General features: G+C 37.0%; 3 protein-coding genes across 3 annotated transcripts; 2 read left to right on the top strand and 1 right to left on the bottom strand.

The window, feature by feature from the left end:
• Positions 1 to 218: 218 nt before the first annotated feature.
• Positions 219 to 2644, top strand: LOC112695681 (S-adenosylmethionine synthase 1). The gene is made up of 2 exons (XM_025748119.3): positions 219 to 426; positions 1188 to 2644. The coding sequence occupies exon 2, from the start codon at positions 1196 to 1198 to the stop codon at positions 2378 to 2380; it is 1185 nt and encodes a 394-aa protein (XP_025603904.1). The 5' UTR covers positions 219 to 426; positions 1188 to 1195; the 3' UTR covers positions 2381 to 2644.
• Positions 2645 to 6086: 3442 nt separating this feature from the next.
• Positions 6087 to 12850, bottom strand: LOC112695679 (squamosa promoter-binding-like protein 1). Its single transcript, XM_025748117.3, has 11 exons — positions 12328 to 12850; positions 11321 to 12180; positions 10986 to 11167; positions 9943 to 10529; positions 9309 to 9383; positions 9114 to 9221; positions 8894 to 9011; positions 8505 to 8646; positions 8218 to 8362; positions 7024 to 7659; positions 6087 to 6666 (listed from the first exon to the last, which is right to left on the bottom strand). The coding sequence occupies exons 2-11, from the start codon at positions 11905 to 11907 to the stop codon at positions 6223 to 6225; spliced, it is 3024 nt and encodes a 1007-aa protein (XP_025603902.1). The 5' UTR covers positions 11908 to 12180; positions 12328 to 12850; the 3' UTR covers positions 6087 to 6222.
• Positions 12851 to 15436: 2586 nt separating this feature from the next.
• Positions 15437 to 17302, top strand: LOC112805224 (uncharacterized). The gene is made up of 2 exons (XM_025847625.1): positions 15437 to 16215; positions 16279 to 17302. The coding sequence occupies exons 1-2, from the start codon at positions 15437 to 15439 to the stop codon at positions 17300 to 17302; spliced, it is 1803 nt and encodes a 600-aa protein (XP_025703410.1).
• Positions 17303 to 17566: the final 264 nt, after the last annotated feature.

Below are 17566 nucleotides of genomic sequence, written 5' to 3'. Positions count from 1 at the left end.
AGATCTTATTAATTATTAATTTATTATTATTATCACCAAACTAAGGGGGATTAATTCCTTAATTTAATTGTTTGGATAATAAATAATGAAGATAAAGGCAAACATACAGCTGGTGAGAAGCTAAAGAGTGAGTAAGGACGCGCCTAGGGTTGGTGAGTAACCGGCAGTATCCGGTAAGTTTCAATTCCTTGAAATTTCACGCGTATCTCACCAACCGAGAGAAATCCCATCCCTTGATTTTGCCGTCAAATCTAACGGCTGCACCGTGGGTTCCGGTGGCCAGTCACGTTGGTGAATGATGGGTATAAATAGGAGGTTATGAGGGGAAGTAAAACGTTGTCCTTAACCAGCACCATTCTCTTACAAGCGAGTGTTCTTCTCTCAACTTTCTGAATTCAATTTTCATCACTCGCTTCGCATCTTCAGGTTCAGCTCCTTCACCTTTCTTCTCTTTGGTTTCTTTTCTGTTTAGCATTTTATAGCTGCCAAAACGGTTGTTGTCTGTTTTACTAAATGGTCTGCGACGGTTACAGATCTGAATTTTATCCATGCTTTTTTGTTTTCTGTGCTTTTGACTGCTGTCGTTTTGTGGCTCTGCGATGTCGTTTTGGAAGTTGAACTACACGTACTTATTTCGGTTTGTGCTCGTAATTCGTGTTGCTTTTTGATGAAGCTTCATCTTCCGTCGAGATAGATGAATAGATCTGTTGCTTGAATCTTCTAATTGTTCATCTCTGGTTGCTGATCTGATGAAGTTCATTTGCATTTCTTGCTTAGTGATTTCAATTTGCGCTGTTACCACGAATATTTTGTGAACTTGTTTGTTTGAAGTCTAAGATTCTATCCAATTTTCGTCACTGGTTTCACGGGAATCTTATATGATATTCTTTGTTATCGTCTTGGCTGCACTAGTTTTTTTTTTTAATATAATTTTTAAAGGCGGGAATAATTTGATTATGTTAACCAATCTTGCCGTAACTTCCAGTTCTTATTAAATTTATTTTAGGAGTATGTGACTTCAGTGCTTTTGATTTCTAAATTCTAATATTAAATATCAGATCTTAATAACTTTCATGGATGAGCAGTTTCGCACTAAGTGATCTTGATTTTCCCGATATTCTTTTATGCATTTGCTTTCAAGCTTTTGTGCTCATTCGTTCTAACCTTCTGTTTACTGTTTTGTACAGCTTGACAAATGGCCACCGAGACCTTCCTTTTTACTTCCGAATCTGTCAACGAGGGTCACCCTGACAAGCTCTGCGACCAGGTCTCTGATGCAGTTCTCGATGCCTGCCTCCAGCAGGATCCCGATAGTAAGGTTGCCTGTGAGACCTGCACCAAGACCAACATGGTCATGGTGTTTGGAGAAATAACAACCAAGGCCAATGTAGACTATGAGAAGATTGTCCGTGACACTTGCCGCAACATTGGATTTGTCTCTGATGATGTCGGTCTTGATGCTGACAAATGCAAGGTCTTGGTCAACATTGAGCAGCAGAGCCCCGATATTGCACAGGGTGTCCATGGCCACTTTACCAAGCGCCCAGAGGAGGTTGGTGCTGGTGACCAGGGTCACATGTTTGGTTATGCTACTGATGAAACCCCGGAACTCATGCCTCTCAGCCATGTCCTTGCAACAAAACTTGGCGCCCGCCTCACCGAGGTTAGGAAGAATGGTACATGTGCTTGGCTGAGACCAGATGGTAAGACTCAAGTAACTGTTGAGTACTACAATGACAATGGTGCCATGGTCCCAGTTCGCGTCCACACTGTCCTTATTTCCACCCAGCATGATGAGACTGTTACCAATGACCAAATTGCTGCTGATCTTAAGGAGCATGTTATCAAGCCTGTCATTCCTGAGAAGTACCTTGATGACAGGACCATCTTCCACCTTAACCCTTCTGGCCGCTTTGTCATTGGTGGCCCTCATGGTGATGCCGGTCTCACTGGAAGAAAGATCATCATTGATACTTATGGTGGCTGGGGTGCTCATGGTGGTGGTGCTTTCTCTGGAAAGGACCCTACCAAGGTCGACAGAAGCGGTGCCTATATCGTAAGGCAGGCAGCAAAGAGTATTGTGGCTAGCGGTCTTGCCCGCAGGTGTCTTGTTCAGGTTTCCTATGCCATTGGTGTCCCTGAGCCCTTGTCAGTCTTTGTTGAATCTTATGGAACTGGGAAGATCCCTGACAAGGAGATCCTTCAAATTGTGAAGGAGAACTTCGACTTCAGGCCCGGAATGATCACCATTAACTTGGACCTCAAGAGGGGTGGCAACAGGTTCTTGAAGACAGCTGCTTATGGACACTTCGGAAGGGATGACGCAGATTTCACCTGGGAAATTGTTAAGCCACTCAAGTGGGACAAGCCTCAGGCATGAGGGGTTTCGAATGAATGTGTAAACCTTCCTTTCTTCAATGGCTGCTATATCTTAGTAGGTGTGGAATGAATAATTCGCCTGTTTAGTTACTGCTGCTCCATCTTTAGGTCTATAATGTCATCTTATATCATACCTAAACAATTTTATTGTTTGTTACTTTTTTTTTTTAACTCACAATTTAATTCTTCTATATCCAATTATGTTACCGTGTTGACGCAATGAAACATTTATGAGAATTTTGCCCCAATTGGTTTCAATGTAAAACGATGTAAAAGCTGCGTGTGAATTTTTTTTCCCCCTATCAATTTACCACTTTACTAGTTAATAGAATTCTCGGCCTATTTTCTCTTGTTTTTATTTTTCAGTATCCTGATCTATATTCAGAGTTCTCATCATGTGAATCTTGCAACAATTCACAAGAGAAGAATAAGCCTTATCATAGCTGGAAAAGGTTCCAAATCAGGGCCAGTCGTTACTACTGACTCTATCAAATGTTCTCTCATTTTACCCCCTCCTAATTCGTTGCTCCAACACGTTGCATTTGCCTTCATGGCAATGTTCAAGGACAAGTACAAAACAGATGAGAACAAAGGTGTATATCCATATTCCATATGTAACATTATGTCTGACAAATGATCTTTCGAAAAAAGGTTGATCGCACATCCACACAATTATTTATAAATTATAATTGAATGAAGTAAAAGAAAAGGAATGTCTGATTTTGGTATAAAAAAATTTCAGATACGTTTGTGGTTTTTAAAAGTATATTTATCTTATTTTGTGTTTTATAAATAAAAAAATTATATGTTTGTATTTGTAATTTTTAGAAATTGAGTGCTTTTAAAACACTAAAAAAAATACTTTTCAATACTAGTACATATTTATCAAAATTTAAGAGTCTAAACTTTCAAACAAAGCATTCAAACACATACTTATATTATCTTTATCGGCAGGGACGGATTTAGGGGGGGGGGGTGGGAGGGAGGTAGTGGTTTTGGCTTCCTAACAAATTTTAAAAGTTCATATACTATTATAATAGATATCTTGTATAGAATAAAATTTAATAATGTAGTGATAGTAAAAAGAGTTATTATTCTTGTTAATGAGATATAATTTAAATGACATAGTCTCCTCATATTCAATTAAAAAGTCGCGGATTCGAGTCTCTCTATTTTTGGTAAAAAAAAGAGTTATTATTCTTTATGTAATAGGGTTTAAATTTTTCTATATATATTTATATTATTTGTATTTTTTATTTAATTCAAATTTTTTATATTTTTTTAAGATTAATTTTAACATTTATAATCATATAAAAATACTTTAATATTATTTATAATAATATTTTTTTTCTAATTTTATTTAGTTGTTTTTTAATTTTTTTAATTAATTTTTATCCTATTATTATATAAAAAATACTTTAATATATTTTAAATTCACGTAACAAATTGTTAGTGTAATTAACTTATATTATTTTATATCATATTTCTTAATGATATAAAACATAAAAATATAACTTACCGTCACATAAATACTTAATAAAGTAAATTAATTAACAAAATATTTAAAAATATATAATTTTATATTTTATTAGATATAAAACCATAAAATAATTATAAAAAAAATTATAAAAACTGAGATAATTATTTTATTTGACAAGTATTTATTAATTTTTTAAATTAAAAAATTAATTATAGTTATATCTATTATCAAATATATAGCATTATATTTAATTATATAATATTTTAATTTTCGACCCCTGCACTCTTAGATTTCTGGATCCGTCTCTGTTTATCGGTATAATATTTTACCCTGTCTTTCAAGTTTTTTATGAATTTCTTTAACATATACTCTAAAAGTATATTTTAAGATTACTATAAAAAAATATTTTGTTAAAAATTATTGAAAAGATATTTTTTTAATAACATAAATATATTAAGAACTTCAAAAAATATTATTAAATTATTAAAATATATTTTTAGAATATAAAATAGCCAAATCCTTTTTCTATTTATCTTTGGAGACATATTCTTCAACCAATTCTTCCCTGGAGAGTTCGTGCTTTGCATAGCACGTCGTCCAATGCAGAGTTTCTAGCTGATTCATCTCTTTTGCACTGAGTGAACACTGCTAATTGCACCAATGATATGCGTATATTATATGGGACAATGCTACGCATCAAGATAATCCAATAATATTGATTTTAATGTAGTTTTACATGAACAATTTCTGTTAGATTATAGAAAAACTAGACATTCATATAAAAAAAATTTTCAGCTGTCAAAAAATAGAACATACAAACCTATATGCATTTCAAAAATAAAAATCATAATATCTTGAATATTTGCTAAAATCTAAACATTAAAATAGTACCAAATCCCAAATTTGCCATATACAAACGACCAAAGGCTACAAGCATGTATCTACTACAGCATCATATAAAGGATTTCTCAGTTCTTCATCAGAATAACTTAAGAGAAAGTCATGGCACTGAAAACTACTCTGCATATCACCAATAATTTTATGTATTAATTATTTGTATGAATAAACACTGTATTTTCAGTTGTTTTTGCATTACTTTAATTTGCACCTTTTCCAGATAATAAGCAGACTAATGGGAGTTAGACCATATTTTCATAATTTTATATCTCTTATGATATAATTATAAATTTATAATCCTAATATTTTAGCGCACGTTAAAACCACTTTTAATCTAGAGGATATCTCTCTACCATGGAGGTACTACTAACCTAACACATTGGATCAAGTGTACATTTTTAACTTGTCATTCTTGTAACATGTTCAAATAAATCGAGTTTTTAAAAGTCGAATATTTTTCACTCGGCAAAAGTACAATCAAACAATAGCTGAAGAATTTTCTTTTTCTTTCATGTTAACAAATTATTGCTAGCATGCCTAAACTAACAAACTAAACAGAGAGAAACCACCTTAGACAATCGACCTTTAAAGGAGGGAGAAGTAATATTAAGAGTCACACGTGACACATTGAGTAAATAAATAACTCAAAGGAGTATTTAAAGTGTGAAACACTCTCATATGATAGATTAATATTTTGGATTGGAATTTTTAATAGATACAACGAGATTCAAAACTAATTGGCTAAATTTTAATAACAATTGTTTATTTTATGGAAGGTATTATTCCAGGATCATTACCTTTCATAAATTTTACAACTTTTTTTTTATCATTTACAGTAACATTTAATTATGTCTGGCTGGATAATTATTTACATAGTTTCTGACTTTAACATTAATATTATGCTGTTTCTGACTTCAAAATTAATATTATGTTGTTAATATTACTAGTTATAAATTAATATTAATATAAACTAGTTATAAATTTAGATCCAAAAAAAGACTTCTGATGTTGTGTAACTAATATGTAATCAATATATTAAAATAAAATAAAATAAAAGAAAATAAAATATACAATCATCATACATGCATTATTAATTAGATATTGATTAAAAAATTGTTCACCACTTAAAATTTCTCCTAAATATAGAGTTTGTCTTTAAATTTTTAAGACCCAATTAACATGGTTCTCAGATCTCATAAGTTTTAGCTCGTCCATAAAGAGAAGGTTGAACTAGTCACCTAAAGCGATTATTGGCTCCTTAAAAGGGACTTGTGACCAAATACAGTTTTAAGAATAAATGAAGATCCGCATACATCGTACAAGGATGCAGTGCACATAAATAATAATATATAAATAGCATTATTTGTTTTAGACAATACAAATAACCATTCCTACAGGAAATCTGAGTCATACAGTCTATTACATTACCTATTCAAATTTTATTCAAGTTAATGAAACCTCTCAGCTCAGCTTGTTCCGTACTCCAACGATTCCCACCTGAATGGGCGGAACACGTACAGAACTTCCGGCGAGCTCTTAAACAGAAGCGCGACACAGACACAGACTGCTGCTATAGCCACCATCGACAGCATAGCAGGTCTGTATGCCAGAGACTTGCCTACTACAGCTCTACAAGACAACTTATTATCACATAGTTTGCACTGCTTTTGGGCACTTCTTCCTTCAGCCTTTCCAACAATGTCGAAGCTGGTCGTCTCATTTTGCTTCTGGTTTGTATTGAACCCAGTCAGATTGCTTGGAATGTCAACCACAACATGAGCCCCTCCTTGCCTCTTGTTGATTTTCTTCTGCACCAGGTGAATGTAAGCATAATGGCCTCGTAAACGTGCATAATCCTCGGGGGTCGAGCCTGTGCTATCACGAGCGCTCTTCCATGCTTCGATTCCCACCTGAAAAAAAAATAGAAAAAAATTCCAATTTATCATCACAAGTTGAACAGCAGCAACATAAGTATATTATTCCATTATCCCTAGTTAACAGCTTGATAAATCTGGAAAGCACGGGGATTGGCAAGAACAAGATATTATCTGTGGTACTTTGGTAGATCAAACAATAGAAGCTATGCAGGGTTGTTTGTCTTTTGGTAATGCAGATAGACTACACGAAATCGCAAATAATTTGACTTTAGTTACAAATGCAGGATTTGGAATATGACAGGCCATGAAATGTATGCAAAAAGTGAAATTGAGTGATGATAGAACCTATGAAGTTACATGATTTCCAATTTAACACAGCAGAAGCCTTACCATGCAAGGATCGTTGGTTAACGCATCCAGTACTTCCTCTGAACCATCTTTCCCAGCTGCTATATGGAGTGGTGTCAAACCAGCAGGACCAGCAGCATCGGGTCTAAACAAGAAACTCTGATTCTCTCCGCCAACCAGAGCCATGTCTTCATGTCCTAGTTTGTCAGAAATATTCTCGGGAACATATCTCAAAAGTAGCTCCACCAATTGCCTGCTATTTCTCCTGACAGCTTTATGAAGGAGACCCATCTCTGAAAGTGCAAGATGAAGTGATTGGTGATCTCCTGTGCCCACTGTTCCACTAAGCAGTAGGTTCAGTAGTTTTTTCACTACAGCACACCAATCACGGTCCACAGAGAACTCCATGAGCCACTTGAATCGTTTTAGTGGAAAGAGTTCTACACTAGAGTTCAAGTGAACCATCCGTGATCTCAATTGGCTTCTGTGAAGAAGCCAACCCATTTCATGAATGAAATCCATGGCTTGGTTTTTGGCTTTAATTTTTCCAGTCCCTTCATTATCGGGATCAATATCACTTACTTCTATTAAGGGCTCAAGCACACAGATTTCAGAGCAAACGTCCTCCTCAGCAACAATGAAAGGAAAATAGCTGCTGCTTAGACCCTGATCCTCAATCTGGAATAATTAAGAAATTAGAAATCAGTATGCATGAAATTGTTTTGGAAGTAAATATTAACAAGGAAATAAGTTATAGCTAAATTGCCATTCCACACTGCGCTTAAAAGAGTAAAATATGAATGGAATGCAGCATCAGAAAACATATATCACTTTCCCTAATCATATTAAAGTAAAATCCATTTTAACCACCAACATACTGCCCTTATCACTTTACTTCAACTGCAACTAACACGAGGCAACAACTTCCTCTTAATTTATTCTTCACTAATTCTCTTTACTGTAGTCTCACATTGCCACTATCAATGTTACTTACCAAGAAATCTAAACAGGCTATGACAACTTACTAATAGAAGCAGTACCACTATGATTACAACTAAGATGACCAATAATATATAGCACTTCCCTTCTTACCACCCAAAAAGACAGGATAATGCACAAAATCTGAGAACCGAATGAAAGAAGCTCTGTTCTTTAACTGGTCTTATAAGAATGTAAATAAAGCACTTATTATCTTAAAATACAGAGCTCAATAATTTGTGCGATTGAAAAAAGCACCTCAATAAATCCTCTTCCATTTATCACGGGGACAGAACATGAAAATTGGATACATTGAAGCTCTTCAAGCTCCTTGGAGCCTTGATCCATCGACTCATGAGCATCTTCACAAGATAGATAATTTCCTTCTAAAGCACACAATAACCTGAAAGCATGGGTTTAGGGGTCATATGCCATACCAATAAAAGGTATTCTTATTTCAATCAAACCTAAAGAATCTCTCGAATTGCATTTAATTGTCAACATCTAAAGTTTTTGCATTTCACAAAGCACATGGTAGAGATTACCTTGTGGCCGGGCGATTCAGGTTGATGCCCTTGACAGAAAAATGAGCTGTTTTTGATGCTGGTACAGCAATTGGACTAACACTAAGAATCTTGCCGTAATTGTTGCTTCTGAAAGGTAAGGATGTATCTATGACAACCTGACCTGCAACAGGATACCCAGTAAACTAATATTAATTCCAATGTAGTTAGCCCATGTACACATAATTATAATCATTATAATAATAATAATAATGACAACAATGTGGACATCAAAAAAAAACTCTTAAGCAATTATTGTACTTCAGTGTGCAAATTAGTAGTTGATGGATTTAATTGAATACTGACATAAAATTTCAACTCTTGTTATCTTGACCCCAGTTAAAATTTACAATAAAAATACGTCAACAAACCATTGAAAACAAATGCTAGCTGATGCTGCACCCGGATATGAACCCATCCAGTCCTCCAAAAATCAACATCTGAGACATCCAGAAGCCTACTCAAGCTGGAAGTCAAATCATAGCAAAGCTGAAAGCAACAACAAAGTGTTGTCAGGTCAAGAGTGGCCCCAGAGAGAAGACATAAGCAACAAAATACACATGCTATTAGTTTTAGAAGGACAGAGCTTACTTCCTCCCACATAGCTTCAGACTGGCGCAGATAAATGGTCAGAACAATACAACCAGGCCGGATATAGCTTTCCATGTCAGTTGGACTGTGGGATAACCAGTCAAGAATCTGAAATTGAAGCCCTTAGCATTATTAAATTTCAAAAGAAAGAAATAATCACAATTGCTCTCAGCTGAGTTAATGAGCTTAAAATACCTGTGCTCTAAGTACAAGAGGGAAATCATTTGGTTCTTTGCCAAAGAGTTTAAAAACAATTCGATCTGTGCGACTCTGAAATGAGGAAACAAACAAATTAGCAGCTAAATAATGACAATCTCCAAATCTTCTAAATTTAGCATAAAAAGGCATCATTCAAACCCAGATAATAAAGGAAAACAATGTTAATATTTTTCCCCCAGTAATTCCCCTTCAGAGAAAGGCATAAGATTGTTGAATCAAATACGGGAAAGACTAAGAACTAGAATGCAACTTCATACATGAAAAGACAGCACTAAGAAGCTAATTGCAATACAAATTTCTGCAAGCTAAACCATGCAGCATCATGTCTGACACCTAAGAAATGTCCAGCATGGACTTTCTCAACCTGCTACTGGCAGCTTAAAATTATTATATGACGCCGTCCAGTTAGATGAAAGCTTTCATATCAAACAGAGACATATCTAATTCCCAGCAAAATGTTTAAGCCATAACTATAAGGATGATCAAAACATGATCTCAATTATAGAGAATTCAGGAGCCTAATCATGCCGATAGTGCTTTCATGTGAATGTAATGACTGTTTACATACGCACAAGTACAATAGCCAGTCAAGAATACTTATGCAGTATACCTGAGCTTCTCCACTAGAACTACTAGGGGACTGAGCAGATGCAGAATCAGAGTTGCCACTTGTTTGAGGTGGACTTGACTGATGAGAGTCATGTTGTGTCCATGGGTATTCAAGAGAGCTAGTACCGAGATTTGCAGAGACAGGCAACTTTTCAATATCTTCTATGCCATCATCTGAGTCGATATATATGTCATTCAAATCAAAATTGTTTATCTTTGTCTGTCCAGCAGTACTGTCTCGGGCTTCTGAGTAAGTTGGAGGACTATTTGAAGCGCTGGGCTTTGTAGAAGACATGATTTGTTGATCAGTAGGCATAATATCATGTGCATGCATCACCTGATGTTGGAGCTCAGCTACAGAAATTGCTTGATGCTGTTGTATTACAGATGGAGAGCCTTGAGATCCATTTGAGAATAAAGTGGAAACCATCTCAGACTTCCCAGATGAGCTCCCTTCTTTCAACAAATTCTCTGGTTGAGCCAAAAGGTTTGACAAGTTCTTACCCCCTTGATCACCATTTTGACTAGCAAGACTCCTAAGCAAGTGAGTCAGCAGATCCTGATCGGTGGTCTGATCTGACCTGTCAGCTTTATTTCAGAAAACAAAATGTCATTATCCACCTCTAAAATACCGCCATCACATCAGAATACCAATTAGACATGATTCTTAGCTATAGGATTAATTACAAATAGACGTGCACAAAAAACACTGGTCAGCCAGGTAATGAAAATGAAGAATATTTTACTCCATTTCTGTCCCTGAGGTACCTACAGGTACTCAACAACGGAAAGCTGAAAACTAATTGTATATAATCGCCAACTAACACCAAAATCCATGGTTAAATTATTTTGCTTGCTCTATTCTAAATTCTAACATGATAGGTCTAATTCCTCTATCTTGAAAACTGAATACTCCTTATCTCAACCACTCTGGCCCTTGAAGCCCAACATTCAGTCCACATGCCATGAGAGTGGCCAGGATAAAAAAATCAAGCAACAAAAACTAGATGCTCTAGACAGAGATGAAATGAAGGAACTACTTACAATGCATGTTTGAAAGTATCTTCAATAAACTTATCAGCAGGTAACTAATTGTCTGATCATCATTTAGTGAAGTTGCATTAGGAACAGCGTCGTTGTTTGTTTTCCTCCTCCGCTTATTGTGGCCTGCCAAACGTCTTCGACAGCTTCTCTTTCCTTCATCAAACTCTTGGAGCATGTGAAACCTGTTTGATGGAGCAAAAGAATGTCATGAAATAGAATTACCGTTTAGGAAAGAATACTTTAAATTTATAAAATTTAAGAGCTTCTGTGAAGAATCAATAATATTCATCTGAATTTCGTTAGACTATCGTGATTATACATAGAATTGAACTTGCCTACTACATTGTTGGCAGAATCGTTGCATTGCATTTCCCACAAGTGCCTTAGTGGCCTTGGAGTGCATCTCACAAACTTTATGGCGCCTGTGATAATCTTTAGCACTGCTGAGATCTGCACCACAATCCTCCACTTGGCAAACAGCCCGATTCGAATTGCCTCCAGCTACTCTGCTCTTCTTCCCGTTCACTCCTTCCCAGCTACCAATTTGGGCACCACCATGCCCGCCAACACCACCACCGAGCTTTAAGCTAAGAGTACCAGATTCCTCATTCAAAGCATCATCCTCCAGCACAACAACCCTCCTCTTCTTATCCCCTTCCTTGTTCCCTCCACGAATCCCGAGATCTACCTCATCAGAACACGAGGATGAGCTATTAGAGTTGGAAGGACCCCCGGCCACAGGGATCCTGGTACCAGCAGGGAAGAATTGCCTGTGTTCAGGCCCAGGATTCAAAGGCCTAGCTATGAATAGATCACCATCCCATTTCCAATCATTCAAATCCCACTCCATGGACCTCTTCCCCACTGAGGACCCACCCATAGCATAGAATTGAAGAGCTTCAGTACCAAATCTAGCTTCCATGAGTCACAATTACGAAAAAACGCAGAACCCCCAATTCAACCCCAGAAACAGAAATAAACTCAAAAACAGCAACACCAGTTCTGAATTAAGTTATAATAGCAGGAAAAGACTAATTAATCAGCTTCAGATCTTCCCCAAAACTCATAAAAGAGTACATCTACAGAAACATGGTTGCAATTAAGCAAAATCCACATAGCTAATAGGGTAGTTGATTTGATGAGTTCAAGTAGCCGCAATTAGTGAGTCTTCCCATGTAAAATTAAAGTAATTGAACTGCAAACCAAAGAGCAAGATTAAGTATCTCAGCTATGAGAAATAACCTCTTTCTTCTTCTTCTTCACATTAATAGAAATGGAAGATTAGAAATAAATAAATAAATATATGTACGTAAACAGTGAAAAAAATGAACAACAGAAGAACCTCAAGAGTGAGAGTGAGAGAGAGAGTTGAGAATTGGCGGTAGGAGCGAAGCAGATCGACGGCAGGTGAACGCCGGAAAGAGGGAAGGAATATTGATGATGATGTGATGATGATGATGATGGTGTATGATGGTACCCAATGTGAATGCGGTTTGGTTTGTGTGACAAGGAAATCTTTGGTTATATGATTATGTTAATGGGTATGGGTATGGTATGGTGCTGTATGACAATAATGTATGGTACACATGAAATGATGATAATAGAAACCGAAAATATAGGGAAAAAATAATAATAATGATAATAATTAATAATTAATAACAAAAATAATAAAGAAATGAGAAAATGAAAATAATGTGTTGTGAGTTGTGAGTAAAAGAAGAAGAGTAGGATGGTGGTGGTGGGATTGGGAACAGTATGCCCACCCTCAAAGTGGTGGGCCAAATCCACACACACTGCGTGTCTCTCTCTCCTTCCTTTCCATTGGAGCCTAAATAAAAGATGCTTTTTCGGTTTTTCCTTTCATCACTAATAAATTCATTTTTTATTAATTAATATAATCTCTATGCACCTTTTTCTATATTTAAAAAGGTATTATATGTTGATTGTTAGTATCAATAAATATATATAAGAATTATTGCATGTTATTTTTTCTTTTTGACGTGTTAGGACATTAGTTCGGTAAAACTTTGTGACATTAAGATAGAAGATAGTTTTAAGATGCTAAAATCCATTTCAAGTTTTTAAAACAAATTTGGACTAATTTTAAATTAATTTAATGTTTTGATGATCAAAATAGCACAACTTTTTCAGAGACTAATTTTTTGTTGAGAATTTTAACATGTTATTGGTAATTTAGTATCAATTTTAAACGTAGAATAACTACATAATATTATAATCTAATTGTTTTGGTAATAACTATTTTTTTGGTGTCTATGGTAATAACTAAATATTTTAATATTAACCAATCAATAAAATTGAATTCATCTCAATTAATTTAAGGGGCCAAAGTGTGTGAAAAATATAGTTTTGTGTAATTAGAGATAATAATGATTAAATATAATATATTTGAAATTATTTTTTGCAAACAACACTCTTTCATCTTTGATTGGTCATTTGACTAATGTCTTATTTTGAAAAGCTCGTGTTTATTTATGTCTGGTAGAAAATGTGTAACTTGTTAGTAATAATCATGGATGATTGACCATCTAATATGTATTGTAAAGTGATTTAATGTTAGAGTGGTCATGGTAATTATATAAATATTATTAAAATTAAAATTAAAATTATATATTTTATATTTTAATTTTAATCATATTTTTTGAAACATCATAATCATTATAATTGTTATAGTATATTTATATTATAATTGAAAAATTCTTGAAGTTAGTAATTTTTAATATTTTTTATTATTATTTAGTCAATATAAATATTAAATTATTTTTAATAAATAAATTTTATTAAAAAAATATAAAAATAATATTTTTTTGAACAATGTAAATAATAAATTAAAAAAGTATTTTAATTTTAAAATTTAAATTTTAAATTAATGAGAATTATTTATGTTTAATGGATCTAGAATATTGTCTATTATTTATATTATTCACAATTTTTATTATTTATTTAACGAAATTAATTTTACTAATTTATGTATATAAACTTTAAAAAAATTAGATATATATTAATTCATCTATATAAAAATTTTTATAAATATAGATAAAAATTATATATTTTTATATATAAAATATTATAAATATAAATATAAATTATTATTAATTAAATATTAATTAAAAATAATAATATTTATTGATCATGTAACATTGTTTTGATCCACAGTGTAAACTACTATATATGTTCATTTTTATAGTCAGCTTGAATTCCGGTTTGTTACGAAGAAATATTCTTATCAATATGACAACATGAAAGTAATGCATCAAAATTAAAAATATAAAATATAAAATATATGAAATTATGAATGCTCCTAAAATTAAGTATGGCATGCAATGCCAGAGAGTAATAATGAATGATGCTGATTTTTGTCTTGCGTTTGGTTTGGTTTGGCGATGGCTAATGGCAGGGTCCGGTTCGGGGTGAGGTGGGTCAGTTATAAGCCCCTCTTGTTCTCCCCACGTTTCGTTAAGCAAATGTCACATTCTTCACCCTCTCTCTCTTCCCTTCTCCGTTCTTCCTTCACATTTGAGATTTCAGTTTCAGATGACTTATATCCACATGCCTCCATTATGCCAAAGCCAACCACGTGTGATTGTCACCGCTTCAAGGAAAAAAAATACACCCTTTTCACTCACTGTTATTTTCGTTTTAACTTTCGATTAATTAATTTTAAAAAATAATATTAATTACATTTTTTATGACGATAGATAATAAATATATTATGTTTTTTTATCAATTTATTAATATTTATATATACTGTTATTTATAATTACGTCATGGAACTATTTATTAAAAATAATAAAAAAATAATTATTTTTTAATAAAATTTTATTTATTTTAATAGTATTTATAATATATAGATAATAATTAATGAAAATTATATAAAAATTTAAAAGATAATAATTATTTTATTATCATAAAATACATAAATAATTCTATTTGATTTCGCACTATGTACTAATAAAAATAGTTTAATTATTTTGTTGATCCTTATTGTTACGGCCTGGCCCAAAAACCGCACGGGCCGGTCCGACCCGATCTCTGCCCGACCCGGTCACGTGCCCTCCAACCGACCCGGACACGCGTCCTGTACGGCTCACACGCGGCTGCAGGACAACGTCCTCGGAAATATGGGCCTGTCCTCGTCTTGGGGCCCACTACTGACATGTATATAAGGGGAAGATTGGCTCTTCCCCCGAGGTACGCCACTTTCCACATCACTCCCCCTGCTTGTACGATTTCTGACTTAGGCGTCGGAGTGTCTTTGCAGGTGGCACCCCCCCTCGTCCATTCACCAGCTCAAGTGTTCGTCAGCTCGACTAGATCGCTACCTGTGCGACCCAAGCTAAGGCGTCTTCACCTATCCAACCTTTCACTTGTATACCCGACTTGTCCGGAAGCCGACTACCGAACATTGGCGCCGTCTGTGGGGAAGCGTCTAAATGGAAGCTGCACTGGGTCCTGGCGACCAAGGCCGGGCTGCCGGAGCGGAGGGGGCAGCCTCCGTCGCCTCGCAAGGGGGGCGGCGAAGGTCCCCCCATCGACGCACGGGGACACGACCATTCGGAGGAACGGGCGGCGATAGCGCCATAATAATGCAAGAGCTGCGCCACAGAGTCCAGAACCTGGAGCGGCAGCTTGCCGACCAGGAGCGGGACGGACGCTCTACCGATCCGAGCTATACCCCGTCTCCCGGGAGCGAGGAGGAAGACTCCTACCGAAGCCGCCCGCGGACGAAAGCGGAGAGTTCGCGGGAGGAGTCACCCATAATGAGGAGGCGAAATGACACGATCATCTACTCCCGCGGCAGACCAACCCATCGAGCGACAAGAGGTCGCGAAGACGGAAGAACACGACAACCTGTGATAATGGGCGCCACCCCGTTCCACCGATCTATCCTCGAGGTCCGGCTGCCGAAACACTTCGACAAGCCAACGGACATGAGGTACGACGGAACTCAAGACCCTCTAGAACACCTGACGGCCTTCGAGGCCAGGATGAATCTAGAGGGAGTAGGCGACGAAGTGAGATGCCGCGCCTTCCCGGTGACCCTAGCAGGACCAGCGATCAAATGGTTTAACGGCCTCCCTCAAGGTTCTATCTACAATTTTTCAGACATCAGCCGCGCATTCCTGGCTCAATTCACGACGCGAATAGCGAAGGCCAAGCATCCTATCAACCTTCTCGGGGTAACCCAAAGACAGGGAGAGCCGACCAGGAGGTACTTAGATCGGTTCAACGACGAATGCTTGGAAATCGACGGCCTAACCGACTCGGTGGCCAGTCTCTGCCTGACGAACGGCCTCCTCAACGAGAACTTCCGAAAGCACCTTACCACGAAGCCGGTTTGGACGATGCATGAAATCCAAACGGTGGCCAAAGAGTACATAAACGATGAGGAAGTCAGCCGAGTCGTGGCTGCCAATAAGCGGCAGTCCGGTTACGGCCAGGCTCGTCAGTTCAGTGGCAACGGGGAGAGAGCGAAAGAAAAGGCCGGGGAGGAGGCGCCAAACAAAGTTCCTAGGCCGTTCCCCCGAGTCAGGAAGTTCACTAATTACACTCCCCTCACCCTCCCCATTGTGGAAGTCTATCAACAAATAGCTGAGAAGGGAATCCTTCCGAAGCCCCGACCACTCAAGGACCGCACGGGTGGAAACAAGAACCTTTATTGTGACTACCACAAGGGATATGGCCATCAGACACAGGACTGCTTCGACCTGAAGGATGCATTAGAACAGGCGATAAGGGAAGGAAAGCTGGCAGCGTTCTCCCATCTCATCAGGGAGCCGAGAAGACGTTATCGCGACCAGGATGAGGAAGGCAAGACGCGCTCGACCAAGCGGCGACAAGAGCCCGAAGACGGAGACCACGGCCACACGGTGATAAACGTGGTAACGGCGAAAAATACTGCACCAAAATCCCGGTCGGCACACAAGAAAGACGCCAAGGTTCTGGCGATCTCATCTTCACCGACGCAAAGTACCAAAAAACCTCCGTCCATTTCTTTCGGCCCAGAAGATCAATGGTTCAGCGACGCCCCGGAAAACCCTCCCATGGTCATAACGGCCAGAGTCGGAACCGGACTCGTCAAACGGATCCTTGTCGACACTGGGGCCGATTCAAACATCATGTTCCGAAACGTGTTCGACGCACTGGGGCTGAAGGATGCCGACCTGACGACCCACCAGCACGGGGTTATCGGGCTAGGCGACCACTTCATCAAACCAGACGGAGTCATTTCCCTACCGATCTCGGTAGGACAGGTGCAAGGTCGAAGATCGGCGATGGCCGAATTCGTAATTCTCTGAGACTCCACCGCCTACAATATCATCTTAGGAAGAAAAACAATCAATGATTTTGAAGCCATAATCAACACCAAGCTACTAGTTATGAAGTTTGTCACCGATGATGGATCCATAGGGACCATAAGAGGAGACCTCGAGACGGCGGTTGCTTGTGACAACACCAGCCTTTCCCTCAGAAAGAAGTCCAAGGAAGCATCTGGTGTATTCCTAGCCGATCTCGATGCCAGGGTAGAAGACAACCCGAGGCCGGAACCAGAAGGGGACCTG

The sequence above is a fragment of the Arachis hypogaea genome, chromosome 6 (genome assembly GCF_003086295.3).
Source record: "Arachis hypogaea cultivar Tifrunner chromosome 6, arahy.Tifrunner.gnm2.J5K5, whole genome shotgun sequence".
Classification (NCBI taxonomy): Eukaryota; Viridiplantae; Streptophyta; class Magnoliopsida; order Fabales; family Fabaceae; genus Arachis; species Arachis hypogaea.
The sequence above is the reverse complement of the archived record's forward strand: the minus strand, read 5'-3'. Positions and strand labels throughout refer to the sequence as shown.